This window comes from Sminthopsis crassicaudata, chromosome 5, assembly GCF_048593235.1.
Source record: "Sminthopsis crassicaudata isolate SCR6 chromosome 5, ASM4859323v1, whole genome shotgun sequence".
Taxonomy (NCBI): Eukaryota; Metazoa; Chordata; class Mammalia; order Dasyuromorphia; family Dasyuridae; genus Sminthopsis; species Sminthopsis crassicaudata.
Window position 1 is genome coordinate 207,266,187 of NC_133621.1, and position 27,748 is coordinate 207,293,934.

Sequence of the window (27,748 nt, forward strand, 5' to 3'; positions counted from 1 at the left end):
CCCTTTCCTCCTCCCCTAATCCAGGAAACATGCTGCTGTTTTATCGATTTAACTTTAGACTAGTGGCAATTTTTGAAATTGGCTACTGACTCACAGGTGCTATGTAAGGGAGCTTTTTAGCAGTATTTATTATAAAGACAACTATACTATTGATAGGGAAACCCTACAAATAACAGAACATAACCTTATCCTTTTGATCTTTAAAAAGAATCATTTATTTCATTCTCCTGATTGAATACAGTTGGGATTAGATTGCACACCCCACCTATTTCTTCTTGTTGTTTGGCCCTTGGTTTTGTCACATTTATTAGCTAAAGCATGAATGATTATGCAGAGGAACATAAATCTTTTGTGGTTCCTCAGGGGATGGATGCCTCTACTGCTTCTTTTCATGGAGTAGAGAAGGTCAAGAGAAGTAAAAAAATGCACTGGGAGGTACCCTTAATGTCTGTGGTCTTCTAATTTACCTAATAGTTTCATCTTTACAAATTCCAGTTGGTTGGTTTTTCACTTGTTCTTTATTTTTTAAGCACCATTCATTCTTTCTTCAAATATCTGTAGGCCTCTACATATAGGACATTCAACATACCTAAGGTTCTGTGTTGCTCTAATAAATACATTTATTCTCTTACCCATAGGAGCCAATTTCCTTGAATGAGACTCCCAAGTTTAGCAGTTTTACTTGATTGTAGTAGTTCACTTTCTACTTCCTTCATTCTGAAGAGAATTGGTCACATCAAGAGTGTAAAGTCTTGACTTGATAGTGAATAGGATTTAAGTGAGGCAGAGGTATACAATATCATCAACCTTACTCCCTCCTCAAGAGTCATCAAGGTTGAGGAGCAAGACATAGTTCAGGACAGCTGGTGATGGCCCCCTCTAGAAGGTATATAAATATTATGAAAAATGAAATTAACTACAGCTATTTGCAAACAACCTACCTATGAATTTTCAACAAATGCTACCTTATGGGAGCTGGGCCTGTTTTGGAAGTTTTAGACTGCAACATTTGAGCTCCTTCCTTGCCTTAATCTGCTTATTTTGTGATTTGGTGCTATGTTTATAATTTTCCACAGCTATAGGTTGTGTAAACATTTGACATTTTTATGAGGCTCTTCTAATAGTTGGAAAATTACCATCCTAAAAGTCAAGTCAGGTAGTGAAGGCTGATTTGCTGCATTTAGTTTTTTGCTGGATGGTTAACTTTCACCATAGACTGTCAGAGTTTGTAGCTAGGAAGATGAAATCAACCTGGTTCTGACATCTTTACCTTTATTCAAGTTTTCATGTGATGGTCCAATGGAGCAAATATGATTCTGCAGTCATAGGATATGGGTTCAAATAATACTCAATGCATGGCAGCTAGGTATCCTGGGGGATAGAGCACCAGCCCTGAAGTCAGGAGCACCTGAGTTCAAATCTGGCTTCAGACACTTAATACTTCCTAGCTGTTTGACCCTGGGCAAGTCACTTAACTCCAATTGCCTCAGCCAAAAACAAAACAAAAACAACAAATAATACTCAACACTACCTGTATGACTGTGGAGAAATTACTTTCCTTGGGACTCAGTTTCCTCATCTGTAAACCAGAAATGTTGGTTTAGAGAAATTCTGAGGTTTTTTCTGTCTCTGTATCTTTGACTGTACAATTTTTGTGGTGCTGGGTGGTGGTACTGATCTTGTTGGGTGTTGTTATGAATAACTGGGGAGAAAGAGAGAGGGATCTGCGATTTAAGGATGTTAGGAACAATCAGTGAGCACACTCTCCTTACCAATGCAGAATGCATCTTTCAACTAACAATCTTTAGAGATTTCTTGGAGGCACTAAGAAAGTAAGGAAATTACCAAGGTTCCACAGGCAGGCAGGATGTGACTCTAGGGCTTCCTGACTGAGGCTAGCCTTTCTTCCACCATTCCATGCTGCTGACAAATACAGTGTGATTACTCTTGTATTTAAAAAATGCAGCTTTGACAGTTCAACTCCCTGCCTTTCTGAAGAACTGGCCCATCCTATTAGTCTGATGACAATTGACCTTTTTCTTTAAAACCTACTGGGAAAGGTATCCCACAACCACTCTCAGTAATGCATTACAATAATGTATTACTTCATAGCCCTCTCAGGAACGTCTTTTAATGTCTGGCCTCTAATCCTTCTTGCTGCAGATTAAAAAAAACACACTTATTTTACTCTCAGTGGAAATGAACATCAGTTCTCTACTGCAGAAGTGTCAGCTCCCCAGGACTGGGAGTCAGATTAAAATAAAATAGGGAAACATTTTATAAAATAAATAAAATACAATAAAACACAGATAATATTACATTTTAAAACTAAGTTAATATGTAGCCCCAGTGATCTTTATGTGTGGATTAATGGTCCTGATTCTATTTGAGATTGATACTCTCATTACACAAATATCTTTTCAAATATTCAAAAGCTTGTATCAAAGTCTCCTTCAGCATCATACCCCCCAAACTTTGTTGTTTTCTTGGGTCTGACTCTTCATGACCCCATTTAGAGTTTTCTTGGCAGAAACTAAAGTGGTTTATTTCCTTTTCCAACTTCTTTTACAGATGGATTTTTACAGATAGAATTATTTTACAGATAGGATTAAGTGACTTGCCCAGGATCACACAGCTAATAAGCCTGTGACCTGCCTCCAGATCTGAGACTCTATCCACTGCAACACCTATCATTCCAAAAGCTTAAAATCCTCAATTCATTTAGACTTCCCTTGTATGGCCTATTTTTCAAAACTATCAATTTTCATTGTTCTTTTCTCTATTTTTTTCCAAGTTTAAATCTTCAAGTTTCAGATTTAAGGAAGAGTTCTTTAAACTATCTTTAAATTGTAGATTTGAAACTAAGAATAATTTTTCTAGGAAACACATAGACATATTGATAGTGCTTTGTTTCTTAGGATCATAATTTTAAAGCTGAAAGTTACTTTAGAGTCTTCCAATCCAATTTCTTCACTTTGGTTCCTACATGTGAAATTCCTATTTTCTTTAATTGTATTCTTTTAAAAATTAATTTAATTTTAAATCTATATTTTATATTTAATATATGGGATAAAATAATTATTACCATAACATATTATAATAAAAAAGTTGATTGCATATGAAACAATCTATTATGTACAACTTGCTATTCCTTTGAAATGTATAATAAAATTATCATGTAAATTTCTTTTTTTCCTTCAATTCCTCCACCCTAGAGATGGCTATCATTAGACATAAATAATTATATATGTAAAATTATTCTTATTTAAAATAATATTCTTGCTTAAAGGAAAAGGCAAAACAAGTCACCTTACTTTTTTTTTTTTCTACAGTTCACTACAATAACAAACAAATAAAAAATCCCAAAACTAACCTTACTACCCAATGCTTCAAGTGCAATTGTATTCATTTAAAACCACCTTCTATAGGGGCTAAAAAGAATTCATGTAACCATCAGTCTTCTATCCTTACCACAAGGTTGGTTTGCTATGCTTTTATGTTTTGTTTGTCTTCTTTCTCCCCAAACAAGCTATTTTTATTAAAATTGTCATGGGGCATATGTGGAAGTGCTATATTATGAAGGATTGCCTTTGGGAGAGTTTACTTTAACTCACTGAGACTGCCATGTATTTCCTCTATCCAATTCACTCTGTCTCTTCCAAATTCTTCTATTCAATTCTACTTGTCCCTTTGGGTCCCCCAATTTGTCACTGTGCCAAAATACTGCCTTCTATCCAAAGTGATGGTTTCTCAATTTATTGAGGGACAATTCCAAAGCAGGAGTGGGGGTAGGAGAGGTATGATAAATTATGAATGTGATAAAATATTAATGTATTTTAAAATGTTTTAATGGCAAACAATATATGACATAAAATCATAAGGATCTAAGGCAGAGACCTCAGAGACCATCTGGCTTAATCCCTTTATTTTTCAGATGATAAAACTCAGGGCCAAAGAGGTCACATACTACTAATAAGCTGAACCAGGATTTCAAGTTATGTTTTCTGAGGCCAAATCTGTTGCTTTTTGCTTTATACACTTTTGTTCAGATTTTGTTATATTTAGTGGTGTCCAGACATGTATTCTCAATATATTATTGCTATTTTAATTATATGATCCCCTAAGAAGGAAATGGGATTCTTGAAAGAAGAGAGATGGGTACAATTTAGGGGAATATTAGGAAGAGAAAGTTAGGTGAAAAGACAAAAATACTTATTGAAATTAAGGCTTTATAAAGAGGTTAGGGGGACAATATGATTAGTCAATTCATTATAAAAGATTTGGAAGAGAGGGATAAATACATACAGCATTTAATAAGTGCTTACTATTTATCAGGCATTGTGATGTATTCATATGTGTATTCATATACTTATGTATATGTGTGAATACATATATAAGAAAAAATATATTTTATGGAGAAAAATAGTGTCTAAAAAGGAGCTGAAATGAAGATGATCCTGGGGATGGCAAGGCTGCTGGGGAGGAAGTAGAGAAGTCCAGAGAATCAAGAATAGAGTTAGCAGTAAAGAAATCATGGATAACCTGGTAGCTCTTGAATAAGTGGTGGTTCAGGCCAAAAACTTCTGAATTGGAGGAGAGATCTCTAGCAAAAGAGGCATCACTAGGGTTAGGTAGCTGTTGGGGAAGAACTGGATGGTCCACTTAAAAGACCATTAAGAACAAGATGAACAATATACATGCTTTGGGGAGGAGCTGGACTAGATAAAGTCTAAGATCCCTTCCATTCAGGTATCTTTTGATCCTAAAGATAGGATAGAAGAGAGAGAAGGGAGACCAGAATAGCCAAGCTTCTGGAAAAGTGAGCCTAGAATGTGCTGGTAGAGCCAAATAACTCAGCTCAAAAAACAAAGTGAGGAGCAGAATGTCCAAAATCAAGGAAAAGGGATATTACCTGTGGGCAGTGTCCAGGGGAACATGATATTATTAGATTGGGTGCTTGCCCAGACTGCAATTTTGATTAGAAATCAAAAAGATCCTTCTTTTCCATGAACATAGTGGGTTCCTAGTCTAGACTATGGAATAAGCTAACATGAAGGAAAATAACAATAACAACAGTGGGTAATTACATGCATACATGTATCTATATCTATAACTATATCATCTACCTGTCTATCTAAAAAACACACCTTACTAAAACTTTAAAAAGCCCAAAATCAGAACCAAAATAAGATATTGTTCAACCTTCATTTTCAAAGAGTTATGCCATCAATGGCATAACTGGGTGATGTCTTGACTTGCAAATGAATTGGGTTTAAGTGAGGATGAGTTGCTCAAAGTCATCAGCCTTACCCTCTCTCAGAGTCAAAATGAAGTCCAGTATGTTATAGAAATGGTCATAGGTATTGAAAGGGGAAATGGTGACATGAATGGCATGGTCAATAAGCATTTATTAAACACTTAGTATGTGCCAGGCTCTATGTTAAGTGCTCATACTTCTAAATTTCATCACATTGTAGTAAAAATTATTTGTATACTAGGAAGTTGATGTATCAGAAAGAATATTGAATTGGGAGTCAGAACACTTGTGTTTGGATTCTAAGATCTTACTTCCTGTGTGACCTTTTCCAAATCCCATTATTCTTCCTCTTCAAAGTAAAGGTCTATATGAGACCTTTAGGTAATTGATAACATCTCTTTCAGTATTAAATCTTATCAAACAATCATGTACATGCATGCATATAGTTGGAATGAGGGATGCCAAAGTGAGGCAATGTGAAACTGTGGAAAGAATATATGGGAAAACTGTAGCGTTGGAAGGCTGGGTTCAAATCTCACCTCCATTATTCCCTGTGGCAAGTCAACTTTCCTCATCTGTAAATTAAAGGGCTTGGAATCAATGTTATCTGAGATCTCTTCTAATACTAAATCTTTTGTCATGTGAAAGACTATGAACACAGAGCTATTTTCTCCTCCTTTTCTTCTTCTCCTCCTCCTCCTCCTCCTCCTCCTCCTCCTCCTCCTCCTCCTCCTCCTCCTCCTCCTCCTCCTCCTCCTCCTCCTCCTCCTCCTCCTCCTTCTTCTTCTTCTTCTTCTTCTACTTCTTCTTCTTCTTCTACTTCTTCTTCTTCTTCTTCTTCTTCTTCTTCTTCTTCTTCTTCTTCTTCTTCTTCTTCTTCTTCTTCTTCTTCTTCTTCTTCTTCTTCTTCTTCTTCTTCTTTCATAGAAGTAGTAGTAGTAATTTATAACTGATTTTTAGCTTTTTAAAAAATCACAACACAAGAGAAACACAAAATCATTAAGCCTATGTCTCCTCAACCCAATAAGAGTATGCATCTTCTTCAGATACTTTATTTGTATGATCTTACTTGGACAAGTTATTCTTTGGGCAATGGTTTAAGCACCATTGTCATCCATATATAGGAACAGATAATCTCTAAAGTTCATTCTGGCTTTAAATCTAGTGACAACATCTTGTATGCTTTTATTTCCCAGCGGCATTAGCACATGCTCAGAAATATCTTTGTGAATTTTAGGCAAATTTTTATAGCTCCTGGTATATATGCAGCCTCTTGTGCAATATTCCTAAGCCTGCCATTTTGTGATATTTTTTTGTCAGGTATGAGCCAAGAGATAGCTTCCTGTCTTGTAAATTAAAACTTTCCTAAGATTGTGATGGTTTTCATTGGCTTTAGGAAGACATGTAGTCTCCTTTCTTCTCATCCTTCAGCCTTTTCACATCACCACACACTGGAGGCACAAAATTACTAAGTGCTTTTTAATCACCATAGATTTGCAAGACTATGTCCTAATGACGCTTCCTGAAGGGGATCATTACTTGTACAAAAATGTTTTCCTATGAAGTATTTGGGAAAAACTGTGCTAATGAATCCTGATATATACAGCCAAATACAATTCCTAACCTCTGAAATATTGTCAGCAAACCATCTGTTTCTTTTCATAATGGCCAGTCACTGCCATTGTCCATTGATCATATTTTCAGAGACCATCCTATTTGTCTATCCTAAACAGACTTGCCTAAGGTTCTTAATCTTTTTTTGCATCATGGATTATTGGGACAATCTGGTGAGAGCCCTTCTCAGAATAATGTTTTTAAATGTAAATGCGTAAAATAAAACACATAAGGTTACAATGGAAATCAATTATATTGAAACAATTATAAAAATATTTTTGCAAAAATCACAAAAATCAGGTTCATGCACACCAAGTTAATAATTCCTGGTCTAATCTTACATGCATATTCTCAAGAACCATGAAGCAGATGTTGGTTGGCAAGAACTAGAAAATGCAAGGAGTCCCCAAGTAGTAAAATTGACACCAGGTGACAATGAAGAATTGGTGATTTTGTTCAGAAAGAGCCAATGTAAGTTTATTTGAAAGAAAGGGTCACAGTGACATTTACACATTTTTCTGCATCCTAGCAGATTATTAGAAAGTGTCCTGGAATATTTCAGGAATGTTTGGTTGCTATGAAATAAGAAAAAACATGAACATGTTAAAGACCATACTTTAAGTTGTGATGTTTCCAAAGGGACAGGAGTATAGTTAGACTGCTTTGGTCCATTGACCACATCTCATCTTAATCATTAGTTGTATGATAAGTAAGAAGCCTCCCAGGTTCGCAAGTTTCCTCATCTAGAAAATAGAAATAATAATAATTGCCTTACCTAATTATAAAAAAGAGCCATGCAGATTTTAAAGACCTATGTGGATGTGTTATTATTATTATAATATATTATAGATATAGATATAGATATAGATATAGATATATTATATATCTAAGCAATGAAATGCACATGAGGAAAAACATTATAGTTAGAAAAAAAAAACCCATTGTATGAAAAGAGAGGAAATGGTAGTAATTTAATAAATAAATGAACAAATCATGTTCAGCAATCATCTTTAAAAAAAACAGTTTACTAAATTAGTTGAGATGGTTAAGTTGGTAGTGGCAGTTCCCTCTTAGCATTTTAATCAAGCATCCTGAGAAAATCTGATGAGAAATTAAATTCACATAGAGGAGTGCTGTCTTACAAATGGTTGTTATCAAAGAGATTATAATAGTATGAAAAGAGTATTGACTTCTTGAAGCATTCCATTTTTATGTGAAAAATTGTAAAATGCCACCCCCCAGATGTGTGTATCTGACAGATAATTTTGTGTTTGTTTCTGAGTATTTATGACCCATTCCACTAGCTCCCATTCTGGGGCTCTGGGCTCCTGATTAGTGAGAATTCTTCATATCTAGGCTGACCCAGATACCATTTTCTTGTCATGTTTCTATCCTTTTCCCTCCTCCTTTGAATTTTCCATCTCTGACTCTGGAAACCAGCAATAAAATCAGCCTTACTATCCTGAAAACGGATATGTTAATCAATTACCTTATGTTCTGTATACCATCCTTCTGACGTTCCAAACCATACATGCCCTTCCTGGCCATGACTTCCCCATACGTTCTGTCTTCTCTTAAGAGAATATGAACTCCAAGGGCAAAGACTGTTTTGCCTTTTAAATTTGTATCTCTTTGAGCATAATCTTTGGTACATAATAAGCACTTTATAAATGGTTTTGTTTGTTTTTTTGTTATTCCTTCATTATCACACTTCTGTGTTAAGAATTGTAAGTCTCTGCAGCCAAAACCAAAATGGAAGGGGTTGTAAAGTAGTAAAAACTCAGGAGTGAAAGAAATTAGAAAAAATATATATATGAGAGAGAGAGACGGACAGACAGACAGACATATAGACATATGTAGGAAGAGAATTTGAGGTAGGGAAGGAAATGTCAGTAAATCAATAACCAAAAAATGTTTACTGAGTACTTAGTATATGTCTGGAAGTGTAGAGTAATGGATAGTTAGCTAGCCTCTGAGTCAGGAAACACTGGGTTTGAGCTCTGCCTCTGATACATACTGGTTTTCATAACCATAGGCAAATGTGTTCATGCCTTAACAAAAAAGCATGTCACTTGCATAGTAGCTGTGGATTTTCATTGGTAGAGGGAGTTCACCATACACAAAGAAATGACATGTCCAATTCCACCATGCCCTTCTTTCCTTTGACCACTGTTGGGCCCCAAACATCAAAGTGAGATATCCCCTTCTCTTAAATACCTTAAATTAAATTAGGGATATACAAAACATTTACAGATAAGTAAACACAGGAGGTACACACAAATATATTACAGTGATTTTGAGGAAGACACTAAATAACAGGGAGAATAAAGAAAAACTTCTTGAAGAAAATGAGCATTAATGTTCTATAGTATGTGATAATGAAAACAAGTTGGAATTATATAATGATATCTTCAACTTGGAAAGGGGGACTCAATTTAAAAAATAAATAGAAATATTGTTTTTTTTTTTTCTTTCAACCATTGTTAAATCAGTGATTTCTAGAGTTTTTTCTACTTTCAACCTATATCTGGATATATGCTAGCAGGACTATAGCGGTGTGTGGGGAAAGAGGGCAAGATCAGGGGATATTTAGCAATTCACTTTGGAATGATGAATATATGAAAAGCAATAATGTGAAATAAACTTGGAAAAGTTGAGACTAGATTAAATATCATATTGAAGTTATTATATTTAATTTTTTGAAGCAGTAGGGAATTATTCCTATTCTTCAGCAGAGTTCAGATTAGCAAGAATATTTTCATAACTGCATAAAGCTTAGTTTAGAGAGGAGAGAATGGGGTCAGGGAGATGAATGAAGAAGCTATTACATCAATCTAGGAAAGAAGTGATGAGTGACTGAATTTGAATGGAATCAGTTTGAGTAGAGAGGAGGAGAATAGAGAAATGTAAGCACTAGGACTTGGAAACTGATTGGATATATGGAGAAAAGGAAGAAAGAAAAGTGATCTGGGATTTTAAACCTGAGTAACTAGGAGAATGATGGCAACATCAATAGATATGGGAGGCTAGGGGAATGAGACAGGGTTTGGGTTTTTTTGGGGGGAGGGGTTACAAATTCCATTTTAAACATATTAAGTTTGAAGTATCAAGAATATCAGGGTGGTAATATCTAATAGGCATTTGGAAATAAAGGATTACATCTAAAGGATTTCATTGGAGCTAGGTATGCGACTTGGGATAAGGACCATTTCACCTTTTTTGGGTTATTGTTTTTTTGTTTTTGTTTTTCTCTTTGGGGCTCATCATAGTTCCTGGCCCATAGTAGGTGCTGAATACATGCTTGTTGTTTGACCAAGTGACCAAGGCAAAGAAAATAAAGAGTTGCATGTAAATTTTTTGGGTAAACTGAATAATTATTAAAATATTGAATATGTGTAATCAAAAATGATTTACTATTAAATGAAGAAACCTGTTTATCTCCTAGTAATACCTTCATCAAGGATGTCCTCAATTTGTGTATACATGACTCTCATAAAAAAGTCACTTTTTAGATATTAACGTTCCAAGATTCTTTTCACACTTTTGATATCTTCTCCTCCTTCATATTTCTTTTATATCAATCTCTCCATGCTCTCCCAATTGTGCTACCTTCAGTATAAATCTCATTCTGGTTCCATTTCTGACTTCTCTGTAAGTTCCTTTGGGATCGTAATGCTAAGATTGAAGCGTGATGGTTCCATTTTCCTTGCTAAGGAAAAAAACAAAACAAAACAGAACAATTTGTTGAATTGGTTTTTATAGTCTCCTTTCAGCTCTCCCATTTTTCTTTTATTTGTTGTTCTTCCTTTCATTTTTATCTGTGAACATCTTGAGGATTACTTTTCTTGGTTGGATTTTGCAAAGATTTCTTTAAACTAGTTTTCTCTTCTGGTGATTTTCTCCACTTCATAAGATGCTGGTGCCCGTAATCATCATTACCTTTCTTCATAAGATTTAATAAATATTTTTTATTCTAACTTGGTCTTGACTTTGGCAGTATGTCTCTCTCTTTTACAATGTTTGCTTAGATGATTTTGATCTCCTTACCAATGATTTATATTAGTTCAAATGAATGACATACATTATTGTAGTCAGTTTTGATGTCATTTCTGTTGTCCATTTCCCATTTATTATTATTATTGTTTATGTAAATAGCTTGTTTAAGTAATTCAGGATTGAACAATTTTAATTAGGTACTATATCTTTTTTATTATTACTTTCTTAGTGCTTTTTACTTTTTTTAAAATCCTGATCTCAGGAAGTGGTTTGATTATACATAAAACAAACAACTGATAACTTCCTCAGTACCAGTAATATATACCCTATTTAATATAGTCTCCTTTTTTGAAAATATTGTCATTTTTATTCTACATCATCATATTTCATGTTGACTATGTTCAGCACTTGCTGATTTTTGTTTTAGAGAAAGTATTTGTGATGTAGAGATAGGAGGCTTCTTTATAATCTACATGTCTCCTATCTAATTTTTCACCTGAGCTATATTTTAATGTGTGTGTATACAATCATACATATATTCACACTCACATATCCTCAATTTTCCCCTCTTTTTTCATTGAAGTCACTATTTAGTGAAGTTTATTTTTTTTTTACTATATCGGGTCTTAGATTTTAGAATTTTCCTACCCTGATTTTTGTACATATGTTGCAAATATTTTCTTAGCAGTCTTTTTGGAAATATTTATCAAACATAATAACTAAAATATGATAACCAAATGCTTCCCTGATAATATTTGTATAGTCTCTGAGCATGGAATAAAATCTACTTTACCAGTTCTTTACTTCTGCAAGAGTGCATGGAAATCATTTAACTTCAAATTCTTTTTCTTTCAATTTTTAAAGAATTCATTATTTTTCAAAAGAATGTCTACACTCATATGATTCAGCTCCTCCAGCAATATGTCTGCTTGTTGGTCACTGAGCCAGTATCTAGGAATACCCACATAGAAGTTTAAGTTTACATGGTTCTTAATATCATCTGCTTCTTCTACAACTCTATCAGCATAACTCCCAAAACGGAAAGGTAATGGGGGAAGAGGAAGAAGATAAAAAACTAAAGACCATTTTCACCTTTGTTTCCTGTATTATCATGGCCAAAACCAAAACAAACAAACAAATCAAAACCCTCCAAACCTCTTGAGTAAATGGCCAATGTATTAGTAATATAGTTCTCAGTAGCTAGTCTTCAAAAACACATTTTGGGGCCATATTAAGCAATACATGGAACCTTTCTAGAATGGGAGAACTTGTCACACCTTGTGCTAGGTTGATATAAGCTTCAAGAATCCAGGGTCACATGCAAGCTTACAATGAGGCATGTAGAACTTTCCCCACTATTAAGATATCACTGCCTTTTGGGGTCTTTTCTCTCAAGGAAGAAATAGTGTTCTAGATAAGTATTTTGCCAGCATTTGAGCCTGGGACGGGCCCAGAGGGATTTCAATAGGGGTGCTGGGAGGCAGGGACCCTGTCAGTTTTGCTTTTGTCTGCCAAGAAGTATGAGGAAGAGGGGTGTCTCTTGAGGGATGAAGAATATTCTGCTGACAGTTTTCACTGAATTATTTGAGGGAGTGCCAAAATGACAGGAGATGAGAGAAGACAGCAAGAAGTGTTCTGGTTTCTTATCTTTTCTGGAAGAGGGAAAGCTATAGGATAACTGTATCCCCATGATCTCCCTGGGGCTGTGCCTTAAGATGGCTAACTGCATACATACATACATATATATATATATATATATATATATATATATATATATATATATATATATATATATATACATGAACTGGCAGCCAGGGTGTCTAAGGAGAAGAAAATATTCCCCTAAGGGATTAGTCATGGAGCATAGAGTCGGTTATTTCTCCTGTCAGAAAAATGGGACATAACAGTTCTAAGGCTCTTCTTGGGGCCAGAGGATGTATCAAATGAAAAGGGAACTTTCTCTGAAAGGAAGGTATTTGATCATTGTAGCCCTAGGGAAGAAACAAATCAGATCTGAGTATATGTGAGAGTAAGGTGGTGAGAGTTTCCTATGTGATTTTGAGCTTTATTCATATAGACATTAATGAAATGGAGTAAGGTGGTGATGTTACACTAGTAGGATTCTCTTAATACTACCTGACAGCTGCATATTTTGGGCATCTGGATTATGAGAAAGGTGTTAGATTGGAAGAAAGATCTTAAAAGGAGCTCAATATCAATATTTATCTCGTGGCTAACCCAATCTCTGGCACTAAAGCACATCCTTATTTAAAGATAAAAATATAAAGAAGACTGAGATTTGAGATGACTTAATAGAAAAAGAGATTGAAGTTCAGAAAGAGGTTTATATGAGCAGAAGACAGCATTTCATTTGGTACTATCATATATTTAGCATAGTCTGACCATTGAGTAGTGGTGTAGTATTTAGGATATCCTAGGAATCTTTTCATTGTCAGTACCCTATAGGAAGGAAACAGATGCCTAGAATATCCAATTACGTGAATATGAAGATTGATTTATTTAAACTAAAATAGAAGACATCCATTTTGATGTCAATGGATTGAGCTTTTTTGGGTTTGTTTACATCAATATGAAGTTTGTGAATGAGTTGTAAAAAGCTCTGCCATTAAATTTGGAATGTAAGAAGTTATTTTAGATGCCAATTCTAAGGTTTTACTGCATTGGAGTGAAATTATATGAATAATTCATGTAATTCTAGAAATAATAATCAAATATTCAAGACAATGATGTATTGTTTGGTGGAGCTAATTGGGGATTTTTTTTCTGAAATAATCAACTTTATGGTCTTCTGATTCTTGGTGCTAACTTTCAAAAAAGAATCAGGAATTTTGATGACGGATGTAAAAAAAGCATTAGTTTGCTATTGAATAAAGAGAGTGGTGTGATGCTGACAGTAAAGAAGTGTGCAAAGCCTTCTTGTCATTTTGTGAATGGATTGTGACGGATTTATTAATTTGCTCTTCTCTCCACTGGAGCTGATGTTTAAAATCTGGCATGTTGCAAGATTGTAGAATGAGAAGTAAGGTCAAGAGAGGTGGCCAATTGTTTTAGAAAGGAACTAAGAGAGAATACTAAGGAACATTAAAAATGCAAATATTAACTTTTGTTTATTTTCCCCCAGGTAGCCTTAGAAACAATCCTGACCGTGATGATTTCTAGACTGGCCTTTTAGTGAAGTGTGCGATGAAGGGGGATACGAATCCTTCTGTCTGAGATTGCTTTCTGTCCCTGACCATGCTCCTCCTTCCCCCTCCCCCTTTGCATTTTATCTGTAATCCAGCACCTTCCCGGATCAGATATTTGTAAATGTCAAATAGGTCCTTTGGATTCAAGCGAAGCAAGTTCATTTTAAAAATAAAAATGTTCTTTTCTCCCACTTCCTCCAAGTGGAAAGTCCTGCCTTTTTGTAAAATTTATGACGACTCTATTTCTTATTACTACTACTATTTAAAGAGTTATTGTATAGGATATACACACATGCATCTGTGTGCGTGTACACACTCACACATATTTCTTTCCTAAAGTCAGGTTGCAAACATTTATTTGCAATGATCTGTTTAAGGGGAAGCATAAAGGGGAGGGAATAGGGCGGGGATAGGACGGGACAGGGGGAAGTCTGAATTTGCTAAAATACTATATATGGATGGCCCTCTGCTTAGCAGGAATCCAGAGCTGCTCAGTGCCTAGTAGTAAGTAGATTTACAGAGTAACTCCTGGTCCTAGCACCGGTCCCCCTTTGACACTGTTCGGGGCTGCTACGTTGCTGCAGTTCTCAAGCTCTTACTTTCGAAGGCGTCGTGATTCTGCAGGGAAGGGGGCAGTGGAGGGGAGTAGTAGTTGTAGTAGTGAATGACACAGCTTCTCCAGATGACATGAAGCTGATCTCTGCATCAGCCAGGAGGAATTAAGCTTTGTCACTCCCCACTGGGACCACCTTTCTCGTGGTATGTGCGCCCGGAATTCATATGCTCCTGCCGCATCCCGCCGAGCAGAATCCTGAGTGCACTTGACCGGTGGAGGTTGGCTGCAAGCAAGAATGATAGCTGTCTCTTTTAAATGCCGCTGTCAGATTCTGAGGAGGCTTACTAAAGGTTCGTGCTTTTTTCCTTAATTTTATTTTATTTTTTTAATTCCTTCTATGACTCCGTTGCAGCATTCCATAAACACAGCCTGGTGGGTCTTACTTTCAAACGTGCCTGCCTTGGCGATTTATTGGCAGGCAACAAAAGAACTCCGTGAATATTTATCTTTCGTCTAAATATCCAGACAGGTAGGGCTTGGCTTTGCTCCCGAGTCCTTAAATGAGTCCCGAGCTGTGGGCGCCTTGCAATCACAAAGCTTGATTGTAATTTTTAAGTGACTTCCTTCATTGCATAAAAGGGAATTGGTTTCACTCTGGGGCTGAAGTTATTGTGGGATCCTCTTATTTTTGCATGCCTGGTACCCGGCCAGTGGAAGTCATGCATGTGTTGTATTCTGTGCTCTCTCTGCATGCTACACCTTACTAGATGCAGCCAGTGGAGTCAGAAATCCCACAGCTGGCGAATTCATTGAAGGAGCGTTTAATCTTTTTCATATTTGGCATTTCTTAGGGCTTCCTTCTACTTACAGCACTTTGATGTTTTAGAAATCCTGGAATTAGTGGCATTGCAATTTGCCCGTTTCAATTGTTCTGGTCCTTAATGATATTGTGGCAGTGTGACGTTCAATCGGGAAGGATTTGTGTGGATTTTTTTTTCTTTTTCTTTTTAGTAAAATTGGTTTCTTAACATTGCCATTGATATTATAGACTCAGGCTTTCTCTTTTCAAACTTTAAAATATCCAGAACATTTATTTCCTTCAAAATCTGTCCAACCGTGCCATCATCTTTATTCTGCAAATATCCTGTTAGAAAATAAGAGAACCGGTTTTGAAATCCTAGCTTTTAAATGCCGTCACTCACTATTTCTCTTCTGCAGATTAAAATGTATTGCAAAAACTTTGCACTTGCACCCAGATTGACTGCAAATGCCTGTGCTTTTCGACCTGTTATATGCTGTAGTGCCAAGTAATTAATGAATGTAATTATACTTGAGAAGCTGTGAACCTATAAATATGTTAATGGGCACTATTTCTATCAGTTTAGCTTGACACATCAGAGTTCTTTGATCACCAGCAATGCAGCTGAAAATGCAATTAATATTTTATTTGGCAGAAGAATGAGTATGAAGCAAATAGTGAGCAATAGATCTCGATTCAGTAAATGGGGGAGACAATAAAGACTGTAGCCAACTGAACTGTTCTAATGGATCTGCAAGTTGTTTAGAAAGGAGTTTGAGTCTTTTAAAAGGCACTTTGGGTGAAATATGGGAAAGACTAAACATTTTAAAATAGGTAATACAACTGTGGCAGTAGATTTTATCTTTGAAATTCATCTCATGCTGTTCAAATATCTCATTTATTATAAAAAATCTTTTCAAAATTAAAGATGATCATTCATTTTATATATGCTTTTGAAGTGTCTTTAGAAAGTTAATTTTTTTTCTTACCTAATTTCAGCATTTAAGCCTAGTTAGTTTAATTTGGGAAAGGTGCTAGATAGATTTACATATAACTGTCTCTGAAGTAATCAACATTTCTTCATTTATATATTCTTTTATATCTCTCCAGAGTGGAGTGGAAATAGACAATATTCAGTTCTTTGTGGGTTTTGTTTTGTTTTGTTTTAACTTTCTCCTGTTCTCCAGGTTGTATAGAAACATTGATCTCCTTCATTGGGGGAAAGTGTGATTTAAATGTGTTTACTAGTATATCTATTAACAGTCTAGATAAAAAAGAAAAGTATTGATAGTTTCTTTGTAGGTGCTAGTTTACATTGTCTTTTAAAAATCTTTGTGATGTTTCTCATTGGTGTTTACTTTAAGATTTCTAACTAATAACTTAATGAAAGTTCAAAAGCCATCAATTAGCAATAGCTTCCCCCCCCCTTAATGAATATGTATTTGAATACTATAACTATTGGAAGGGTATGTCTTATGTTTGACTTAGCTTTGCTAAATTTAGACTCATGCAATCCTTAGTTCAAATCTAACTGAAGCTGACTAAAACCCATTATTCTAAAATAGATAAATTGAGTTCTTGTTGTTTGATCCTTTGTGAACCTTTATATTAGGTCCCTAATATGAGCATGATAAAAACCAATGGTCCCTTTTAAAGACAGATATGAGGTTATAAACTAAAATGTCCCTGACTTGGAATTATTTTAGGGTAGGTAGGGGGGAAATGACAAATTTAGAAAATTGAATTTAATGGAATTCTCTATGGTCTTTTTGGGAATGAGGCTGTAATATTAGACCTCCTTTTTTCTCTTCCTCTATACAAACCTAAAATTTTAACTCTAACTTGGGTCTTTAAAAAAGAAAAAAAAAACACTCCCACCAATGCTTTATTTTAAAATTATTTTCTTGCTCTATGAGATGGTTATCACTTGCATCAGAACACAGTAACCACATCATAATTTCAGCACTTTTAAAAAGAAAGAGATGAATGAAAAACATTGACAATTAAAATAAGTCTGTGTGTTTTCCCAAGGGGAAAAAACAATTATGGGATTTTTACTTTGGTGTGTAGATGTGAATTTTCCCCCACAATCCAAGGTGAGGCCATTATACAATTAGATGAAGCATGTATATTTTTTAAAAAAACAAATTTTCACTTAGATTATTACTTAATAAACATGTTGCTTTAAAAATAACCAATAAGAAAGTTTATAATTGTTAGCTTATACAATATTGGGTGAACAACAAAGTACCTGAGACTGTATTTTGGAACACAAGCCTACCACATTGTGATGTATACTTATTCCAGGAAGAACTTAGCTCTCTTCGTCTGGAGAATACAATTTTTTTTCTTATTTAGTTTTCAGGTGACTTTCTGAGTTTAGAGTGTGACTTACTTGCCTAGATGGAACTAGAAGGAAAAAAATAGCTTTAACCTAAAGAGACTTTTCCTCCGTTGTAAATTATTATTTTTGTGAATTTTGGTATCATTAAAAGCACCCAAAACTTCAGTCATTTGATGATTAAAAATTTTAATACAGAAATTGAATTTATATCTAGGTCCCTAACTTTTATACTGGCACTTAGTGTATAGTATTGGTACGGAGTATAGAACTGCTTTTAATTATTTCATCATAAAAACACATAAAATATAGAATACTCACAATAGTCCATAAGCACACACAGTGATATAAAATACTCAAATAGTCCATTGCAATCCTATCTTCTTCTCCTCTAGAGTTTGATGTCTGGATTCTTGATTTGGAAAACTCTCTAAGTTAGAATTATCCATCAGGTAACCCTGAAAGTCCATAGGTTCTTCTCTCAGGTTGTTTTTTTGGCAAGCTCCTATCTACCACTGCCACACATCTCTGAGACATCCACTAGTGTCTCAGCCTCTGCTGAATCTTGGTCTTAGAAAGTACATTTAAACAACTCTAATTTCTGAACTGGGATTGAAAAAGAAAATAGAAAAGCACATGGAACCTAATATCCAGGAACTTAAGACCAAAATGGGCAAGTTATATACACTTACCTACCATAAGCTTCCTTTGCTCTTAGAGAGAGGGATAAAAGAGAAAAAAATATTTCCTACTCTAAACCAAAACTTAAGTACCTTGAGATCTGCTCTGAAAGACCAAGGAAGAGAGTTTTTGGAAAAAGGCCCACTTGGGTCTTAACCAACTTTGGGAAAAGGCTAGTTTATCAGACACGAATCTGTTCCCTTAACTTTGTCACCTACTATCTTAAAAACAGCTCTCCTCACTGGGAGCCAATCAAAAGCTCATTCAGCAAGGTACCAGAGTGCCAGCTGCACCAGCTGGAGCTGCACCTCCACCAATAAAAGTCTATACTGTAATTTCATTAAGCTGATTGGAAAACTCATCAGATTGATCTTAAATTCTTTTAATCACTCCTCTTCCCCCAACTTAATTCAACGCATTTATTTTGCATTCACTAAATAACAGCCTTTAGCTCTTAATGCTTTTCATGATGAGGCTCTAGCTACCTTTCTTGGATTATTTCATATAACTTTTTCCTTCCTTTTAAAAATTATTTTAAAAATGTATCAGGAACATTTTATTTATATTTTCTCCCTTCTATTTTTTTTTACTCCTGTTTCACTCAAAGCAAAAACAAAACCACAAAACCGAAGGGTTAGCTAGATAATGAAGTGAATAGAGCACTGTCCCTGGAGTCAAAAGGACCAGAGTTCAAATCTGAACTCAGATACTTGGAATTTACTAGCTGTGAGACCCTGAGCAAGACACTTAATCCCAATTCTCTCCCCCCTCACACCCTCTGGAAAAAAAAAAAGAGAAAAAAAACTTTGTCAAGAAATATGCATAATAAAGAAATTCTCACATTGGACATATTAAAAAAGAATGGCTGTATCTGTATATTGAGTCCATCACCTCCCTGGCAGAAAGTGGGTAGCTCTTCAAATGTAGATGGTTATTACATTGATCAAAGATTTTAAGTCTTTCAAAATTCTTGTTTTATACATTATACATAGACATTTAAACATTATGTTTAATAACACAATGTTGTTACTATATGATCTGTTCTCTTGGTCATTCTAACACTACTCTTCATTAATTCTTATAAGTCTTTGTAGGTTTCTCTGAAAGAGTTCTTTTCTTACTGCATAATAATAGCATTCCATTAAACCATATTTTGTTCAACTATTTCCCAGTGAATGGGCACCACATTTTTTCCTAGTTCTTTGAAACCCACAAATAGCTCCTAAAATTTTTTTTTGTTCCTAGGGGACCATGCCATTTTTCTTTGGAGTATTAACCTAGCAATGATACAATGATATTTCTGGATTAATATGCATGCACAGTTCAGTGATTTGCCGGGTAGGGTAGTAGTTCTAAATAGCTTTCCAGAATGCCTAGACAATTCAAAGCTTCATTCATAATGCATGAAATGTACCTGTTTTCCCCCAGATGCCTCAACATTTGTCATGTTTACTTTTTGTTAATTTTGTCAATATGATACCTATGCCTTTCCTTCACATACTCCATAGCATGGTCAAAAGTCCCTCCCACCCCTTTTTCTCCCCCCCCCAATATTCCATTTCTGTTCCTTAGCATATTTTCATATTTTGTCTTCATGCCGGGTTGAACTCCTTCCTCATATCCAAACAATAGAATCCTTGTTGTTCAGTCATGTCCAATTCTTTTTTCATGACGCCATCTGGGGTCTTTACAAAAATACTGGAGGGATTTCCTTTTCCACATCATTTTTCAGATGAGGAAACTGAAGCAAAGTTAACTAACTTGACCAGTGTTTCATAGCTAGTAAGTGTCTGAGACTGGATTTGAACTCAGGTCTTCCTTATTCCAAATCCACCATTCCATCTACTGGGCCATCTAGCAACTCAACTGAATCTTTCACTTCAATTCCATTCTAATCAGTTTTCCATTTTAAAAGAGACTTTTGATTTCCCCAGTTTCTAGTGCTCTGTCCTGGAAATAATTTTATTTGTTATAATATTTTATGCATATATTTTGCATTTACTTATCTGTATAAATATAGTCTCCCACACTACTTGATAAAAACATAAACATCCTGAAGACTAAAATTTTTATTTTTTATTTTTATATACCCAGCAGTTAGTACAATGCCTAGAATATATTACGGGCTTAATAAGTACTTGTTAAACGAGTTAATAGATTCTTTGAGCTTTTTCAGTATTCAAAGAAGTTTTTATTTGAGAATATTCCTCTTCCTAAAATAGATTTCACTATAAGGCAGCTGAGTATTTTTATAGGTTTTTGGTTTTTTGTTGTTGTTGTTGTTGTTTTTTTGGTCATTTATCTTATGTCACTCATGTATACCTCTTTTGTTTTTCCCTTTATTCTTTTCTCTTCTAGCTTCTTTTTATTTCCTTTTTTCCTTATGTAGATCTTAACTTTATTAATGAGTGTTGTTGTAAGGATCAAATGAGATAATATTTGTAAAATGCTTAGAACATTGTCTGACATAAAGAGCACTATATAAATTCATATTCTTCCCTACTTCCCTTCCCGTAGTGACACTAAAGGTTAAAGAGGTTGCCAACCATCTGTCTTAGTATTCATCTGGATCAAAGTTATACTATTCATCAAGTTATAAAATCATTTTTCCAAGGAAGAGTCAGAAGTTGCAGAATCTAGCCCCTTGCCTAAAGGAAAAAGTATAAGCAATACCATAAAGGATAATTATCAATACTATTCTTAAATATTTCCAAGAAAGGCAACCTTACAACATTGGTAACCTAATATTCGAAAGTCTTTCAAGTCAAGAAGATATTCCTTATGTTCATTTGAAGTCGCCAATAACAATCATTTTGTGTTTTCTTGGGAGAGGGAGAAAATTCACCATTCTTTCCCATAATGACATCTTTTGAAGTCTCCATGAACCGACCACAATCTCACTTTCCTTTTTTGGTAAATATCATTCTGTTCTGTATTTTGATTCCTCTTCTTGTGATATTTTTTATTAAAAACATATGGTTCCTTTTGCTCTTGCTTATTTGTTTGTGACTTCTCATTGTTGAGTCACCATTTTCCTCTAAAGGATATTCATTCCTTTCAATATTGATCATTACCATTCTTTCAAACAAACACCCTCCTGGACTATATTTCATTTTCCTCTTTCTCTGCATTTTCCTATCTCTTTCTCACCCATCCCTGGATTCTTCTGTCAGTTTTCACAATCTCATCTCTTCTTTATAGCTCCCTCGATCTGAAACAGCTTTACTATCTCTCTCTACCTCATTAACTTTCCATCCCTTTTCAAATCTTACCTGAAAACATATTCTTTCTCTCTTGCCTTTACCTCTTAATTTCTTTCCACCTAAACTCGTGTTTGTCATTCCAGTCAGTACTCTACTTAAGGTACCATTTATTTAAAAGACATTGTACAAAATAAAGTTGTCTTATTTTGTTGGATTGTGATCTGTCAACAGGATGTAGGTCATATTGCTTACCAATGGAGCTGCCCTTATTTAAAATAGGAGATTATAACCTGATTCCACTTGATTTGTTTGTGGTTGTTGCCTGAATTTTATATTTTATATTTATTTTTTATTATTTGTTATATCTGAATTTAAAATCATATTCACATACATTCCCACAGTTTAGAAGGACTATGTGCAATTGTGTCATAGACCATTATTGGCCTAATTGTCAGAGGATATATCAAACCTATCATTTTAAGGGAGTCAATACTATCAATGCTTTGGGGTACAGTGAAAAGAGTTTTGGATTTGGAGAGGACCTGGGTTTGAATCTGAGCTCTCTGGGCCGTAGTTTATCTCATTGATCAAGTAGGGTAATAACCATTCTAAATTTAAATTTATAATTCTATAACATTCTCTATGGGATATTCTACAAACCCTGAAATATGATCAAAATGTGGGCTATTATTATTATCCTATTCACTTTATTCTTTAAGAATCTGAAAGTTTCTCCTTATAAGTGATTACAGTTTAGGTAGGTATTGGTATATTTTACTTCTGGTACTTCCTTTTTTTTTTTTTTTTTAAGGTGGACCAACTTTATTGTTATAGTTTCCTATAACTAATGCACCACTGAACAATAGTGATGATAGGGAAGGAACCAGAGTTCTCTGAGATATCTAGAGCTAGAAAGGGAAAAAGGAAGGTATATTTTCATCAGGGAATTAACATATTATCTCATTTAAGAAATAAAATTAAAGGCTTTATGGAATTTTCTTATTCATATTCTTTTGCCTATAAGAAAGGATTTAGGAGAAAAGAATATGTTATGTTAAGGACACCCTAACCACAGAATTTGCTCTATTCTTTGTTTTTAATACCATCACTGACCAAGGTCCCATCCCCCCCTTTTTTCCAAGGATCATGAGAAATCTTAAAATCATTCATATAGAAACTGACCAGAGTACTGAAGTATCATTTAAAAATGAAAAAAAAAATCAGTAAGAATTAAACTTTTGTACCATATAAGATTTGGGTGCTTCTGTAGATCAAATCATAATCTAATCCAATTTGATACAACTCTTACTAAGCACTTAGTATATGCAAAGCTGTACTAGGTGTTAAGTTTCATAGAAGTATAAATTTAGAGTTAGAAAGAATTCTAGAAAACCATATAATCCAACTCCCTCCTTTATAAATGAGGAAATTCAAAGCAAGAAAGGTTTATTGACTTGTACTATTAGTGTTTAAGATAGAATTTTAATCCAGTCCAGCATTCTATATGGTCTCCCATAACAAACAAAACAAACAAAAAAAAGAGTTCTTAACTCCTTGCATTTTAAATAATGAAGCAAAACTTATTTCATATAATATTATTTTTGTGAAAGTGGGGAAAAATGCTGTGTGAAGGGAACTAGAAATAACCAGACAGTGCTAAGAAGGCTACTATATTTTAGTATCTAATATCTTTATTTTGCCCTTTCTTCTTTTTTACTCCTCACTTTTATAACCATGAAGTTGTCCTTAAAATTTTTTAAATGCTTTTAAAAAGGGAAAAGCTGCATAATTTCTTCTTTTCAAAGTTTCTTTATTTGTAAAAACACTTATCAGATCTCCTAACCACTGCCCCTCCCCAAGTGAACAATTTAGAAAAAGAATTTTAGAGCAAATATGCATAGTCCAGCAAAACTAATTTCTACATTAGCTATGTCTTCAAATATCTGATCCATTCTGCATTTTAGCATGAAATTTATTCTTTAATCAAAATCTTGAGGCAAAAAAGGAAATATTTTGGTTTTTTGTTTGTTTCTTTGTTTTTTACAAATGTTTCCTCCCACTAGTTTTCAGGGAGAGCTATAATTAAAGTCCATCAGGCAGCCCTTGGTTGGTCTAGAGAAGGTAAAAAGATTAACCAGGACTCTTATTGCCTCAAAACACTGAAGGTGGGGAATAGGAAGTGGGAAATCCAAAGTCAGCAGACAAAGCCTACATCTGTCATGAAGTAAATTCAGTGTTGATAAAAGTAGTGATTTGTTAGGAGAAAGTTGTTTTGGGGGAGTTTCTCTTTGCTTTTAACTGTCCATCTTTCCTGCCTTCTGGCACAATGGGAGCTTGGGTACCAGCATAGAGAGGGGGCAAAACAATAAATATTCTTCTGTAATTACTAGCCAGGGACTCTAGTTTCATGAATGAGAAGAGACACTATATTTATCACCTTTGATTTCTGGAAGTATGCAACTTAACCTTTCCATGAGAAGGAGGAAAACCTGTTGTTGAGGAAAATAATAATGAAGACAAGATATTAGCTTTATTATTTTTCAAGCTTTTCTAACCCCCTATATTCAGATGAAATTTCTTGACCACAAAGGAGAAGATTGAAACTCTCATAACGAATAATTAAAACTAGGTTATTAAATAATTATGTATAACATACACCTATAGTTTTCAAAAATCATACAATGTTAAATTCACAGAAATTATTTCCTATATTCACATAAACCTTGTGCCCTTTTATAGAGATTCACAAGAACATGGAATGTTCCTTGACTTCAAGGATCTTGCATTCTAATGTATAGAGGACAGCTTATATAAATCAGAACTTGAGATAAGTATATAAATACAGAAGGTTACCTTGGTATGGCAGGAGCAGGTAGAAGATATGAATTCTATTAATATAGAACAGAGATAGAAAAGTGCTTCCCCAGATTACATTTATGTAGTAATTATAAATGCTTATATAATTCCCCCCCCCATGTGTACACACACACACACACACACACACACACACACACACACACACACACACACACACACTGTGATTTTAAATGTATTGGGAAAGCCCTGATTTGTAAACTCCAACTCATGAAGATACATAACTACTGTGTAAGATACATTTTTAGAGAGCTGCCTAAGGCACAACAGTTTAAGTGGCTTCAACCTATAAGTATCAACCATTCAACAAGTATTTATTATGCCTTTGTACTAGACAGTGTCCCGTGGACTGGGGATACAAGTGCAAAGAATGAAACAATCCCTACTTCTAATGAGCTTTTTTTTTTCCTAATGAAGGAGACAGACACACAGTATACATACAACATCATACATATACATATGTGCGTATACATTAAAGATATGTTATATGGCACGTCACACACATATGTCACATATAGATATAGATACTCGTATGTAGCATAAAGTAAATACATATATTTCAGCTATGTCTGATACTTTGGGGCCCTATTTAGGATTTTCTTATCAGAGATACTAGAAAAGTTTTCCATTTTTTCTCTAGCTCCACCTCTTTTACAGAAGAGGAAACTAAGGCAAAAGAATTAAGTGGCTTGCCCAAAGCCACACATTTACAATAGTTAAATACAATCAATCAATTAATAAATGTTTATTAAACTCGTACTGTGTGCCAAAACCTGTGCTAAATACTGGGAATATAAAAAGAGGTAAGAGACAATCCCAGTTCTCAAGGAGTTTATAGTCTAGTGGAGGAGGCAGCATGTAAACAAATATATGCAAAGCAAACTATGTACAGGATAAATAGGAAATAACAGAGGGAAGGCACTAGAATTATGAAGGGTTAGGGGAAGCTTCCTGTAGAAGGTGGGATTTTAGTTAGAACTTTCAGGAAGCCAGGAACATGGGGAACATTATCAGAGAGAATGTCTAGACCTAAGAGACGGAATATCTTGCTTGTGAAACAGCCAGGAGACTAGTGCCACTGGATCAGAGAGTATATGTCGAGAAGTAAGGTGTAAAGAAACTGGAAAGATATGGAGGTCTTTGAATGTCAACCAGAGTATTTTTCTTATCTGAGAGACAATGGGAAGTTTACTGAGTTAGGGATCATGTGCACTGTGTGTGCTTGACATGATCAGACTTATACTTTAGAAAAACCATTTTAGAGGCTGAAGGAAGGATGGATTGGGATGAGGAGAGACCTAAAGAAGGTGGAGTCACCATCAGCTATTGCAGTAATCCTCCTGGTGGGAGGGAGGAAACTAGCTGGAGGGATAATGAGGAAAGGTTTTGTGCTGAGGATGGTACCTGGACTGTATCTTAAGGGAAGAGAGGAACTCATGAGGAGGAGGTAAAGCATTTTAAGCTTGGAGGAGTTACTTGTGCAAAGGTACCAAGAGAAAAGAATGGATGTTTTGCATGAAGGCTGCAGAGGTCAATTTGGTTTGATTATAGAGTGTGGGAGAGGGAATAATGTCCAGGGAGGATAGAATGTAGGTTGAAACTAGTTTGTGTAAGGCTTTCAAAGCTAAATATCCTATCCTATAAAGTTCATATTTTATCCAAAGGGCAAAAGGGAACTCTCGGAGTTGACTAAGTAGAGGAATCACTTGGTATTAAGTGCAGGTATGACTAGTTTTCTTTATGCCTCTACACTTTCATGTACAGTGTTACAAATCAATAAATGAACCAAGGACATATAAAATACTCTTATTTCCTATCTTTAAGAACATGGAAAAAAAGTAAAATTGCAAAGAGTAACTTTTTTTCAATGACCTAATTCTGTTGGTAACCATTTACTATTAATCTAAAAGACTGCAGCCTTATAGGTTGTCAATGGATTATTTGCTTTGTACAGTATTGATTAAGATTTCTATCCTGCAGGATTGTAGACTGCTAACAATAAAGCTGATCTAGGAATAAAGTATGGGCAGGGGATGGAGGATGATGTTTATTTTATGTATCTATGTCTGACCACAGGAACACAAACACATTGCTTCCTTACTCTCTTTCCTAAGCACAATGGTTAAAAAGCTGCTGCTTAACATCTAATATGATAAAGCACATAAGTTCTACTTGTCACTAGTTATTTTCTGGGACCAAGTTTTGTCTTTAACAGTATTAAATATTCAGATGAGTCTTTAGCTGTTGTTTTTGCCATTTATGTTACTGTAGTCATATTTCTTGTTTTCCTCATTCTTAAATCACTGTTCATAAGTCTTCTCACGTTTCTCTCAATTCTTATTCATTATTCTGTAAAGTGTTGTAATATCTCTTTATATTTAGGCCCCACAGATTGGCATGAGATTTTTAGGATTGATCTTTGGAAGAGCCCTTCTTAGTTGGGCATGCAATTGTTCATCATTTTTTAATCTCATTTCATAAATGAAAAACAGTACCCCAAAAGTTTTACATTACAGTTGGTATAGGAAAGTCCTGTCTAGATGAATCTAGCCTAGAGAAGAATGAAGACAGGATTGACCTCTGTCTTGTCTCTTCCTTAAATTAGACATTCTGGGAGGAACTAGTGAATTAGGAGGTGAGGGCACAGGAGCACAGGATAATTCCAATGTAAGTCCTCTAGAGGGGGCAGCTGGATGATGCCCTGGAGTCAGAAGGACCTGAGAACGTTACCTAACCTCAATTGTCTACCCAAATAGAAAGATAGTAGAAATGTAGGTTGTAACCAGGTTGTATTAGGCTTTCATAGTTAAATGTCTTATCTCATAAAGTCCTTATTTTATCCAAAAGGCAATAGGGAACTCTTGAAGTTGACTAAGTAGAGGAATGACTTGGTCTTAAGTGCAGATCTGACCATGTTTTCTTTATGCTTCTATACCTTCATGTACAATGTTATGTCTGAAGGTTTAGTGAATTTCCATGATGAAGAGATTTCTGTGGGATGGTAGACAAAATCCTATGAAGAATTAGCAGGGAAGGAAGATAGAAATAGAGTCAAGCTGACAGAGCAAAGGCAAGAATTTGCCTGAGTTCTAGAGATCTCTGCAAATACCTATAAATAATGAATCTAATCAAATTCTAGAGCAGCAGAACCCAGAAAAAGACAGAGTGGAGCAATTTTCAGCCCAAGATAGCTTAGGAGGTTGGCAAGAAAGATCTAATGC

The 27,748-nt window shown here is 34.9% G+C and overlaps 1 protein-coding gene across 9 annotated transcripts in view; it reads left to right on the forward strand.

Moving 5' to 3' along the window:
- Nucleotides 1–27,748, forward strand: part of GRIP1 (glutamate receptor interacting protein 1) — a 762,478-nt gene that overhangs the window by 400,556 nt on the left and 334,174 nt on the right. For 2 of the 9 annotated variants that reach the window (XM_074269704.1, XM_074269709.1), the window contains exon 1: nt 14,542–14,979. The exons of 6 other annotated variants lie outside the window; for them this stretch is intronic. In XM_074269704.1, the coding sequence (XP_074125805.1) occupies nt 14,925–14,979 (55 nt within the window). In that variant the 5' untranslated portion in view covers nt 14,542–14,924. Of the gene's footprint in view, nt 1–14,541; nt 14,980–27,748 lie in introns of those variants that run through there. One more of the 9 variants, XM_074269710.1, reaches the window with a different exon arrangement.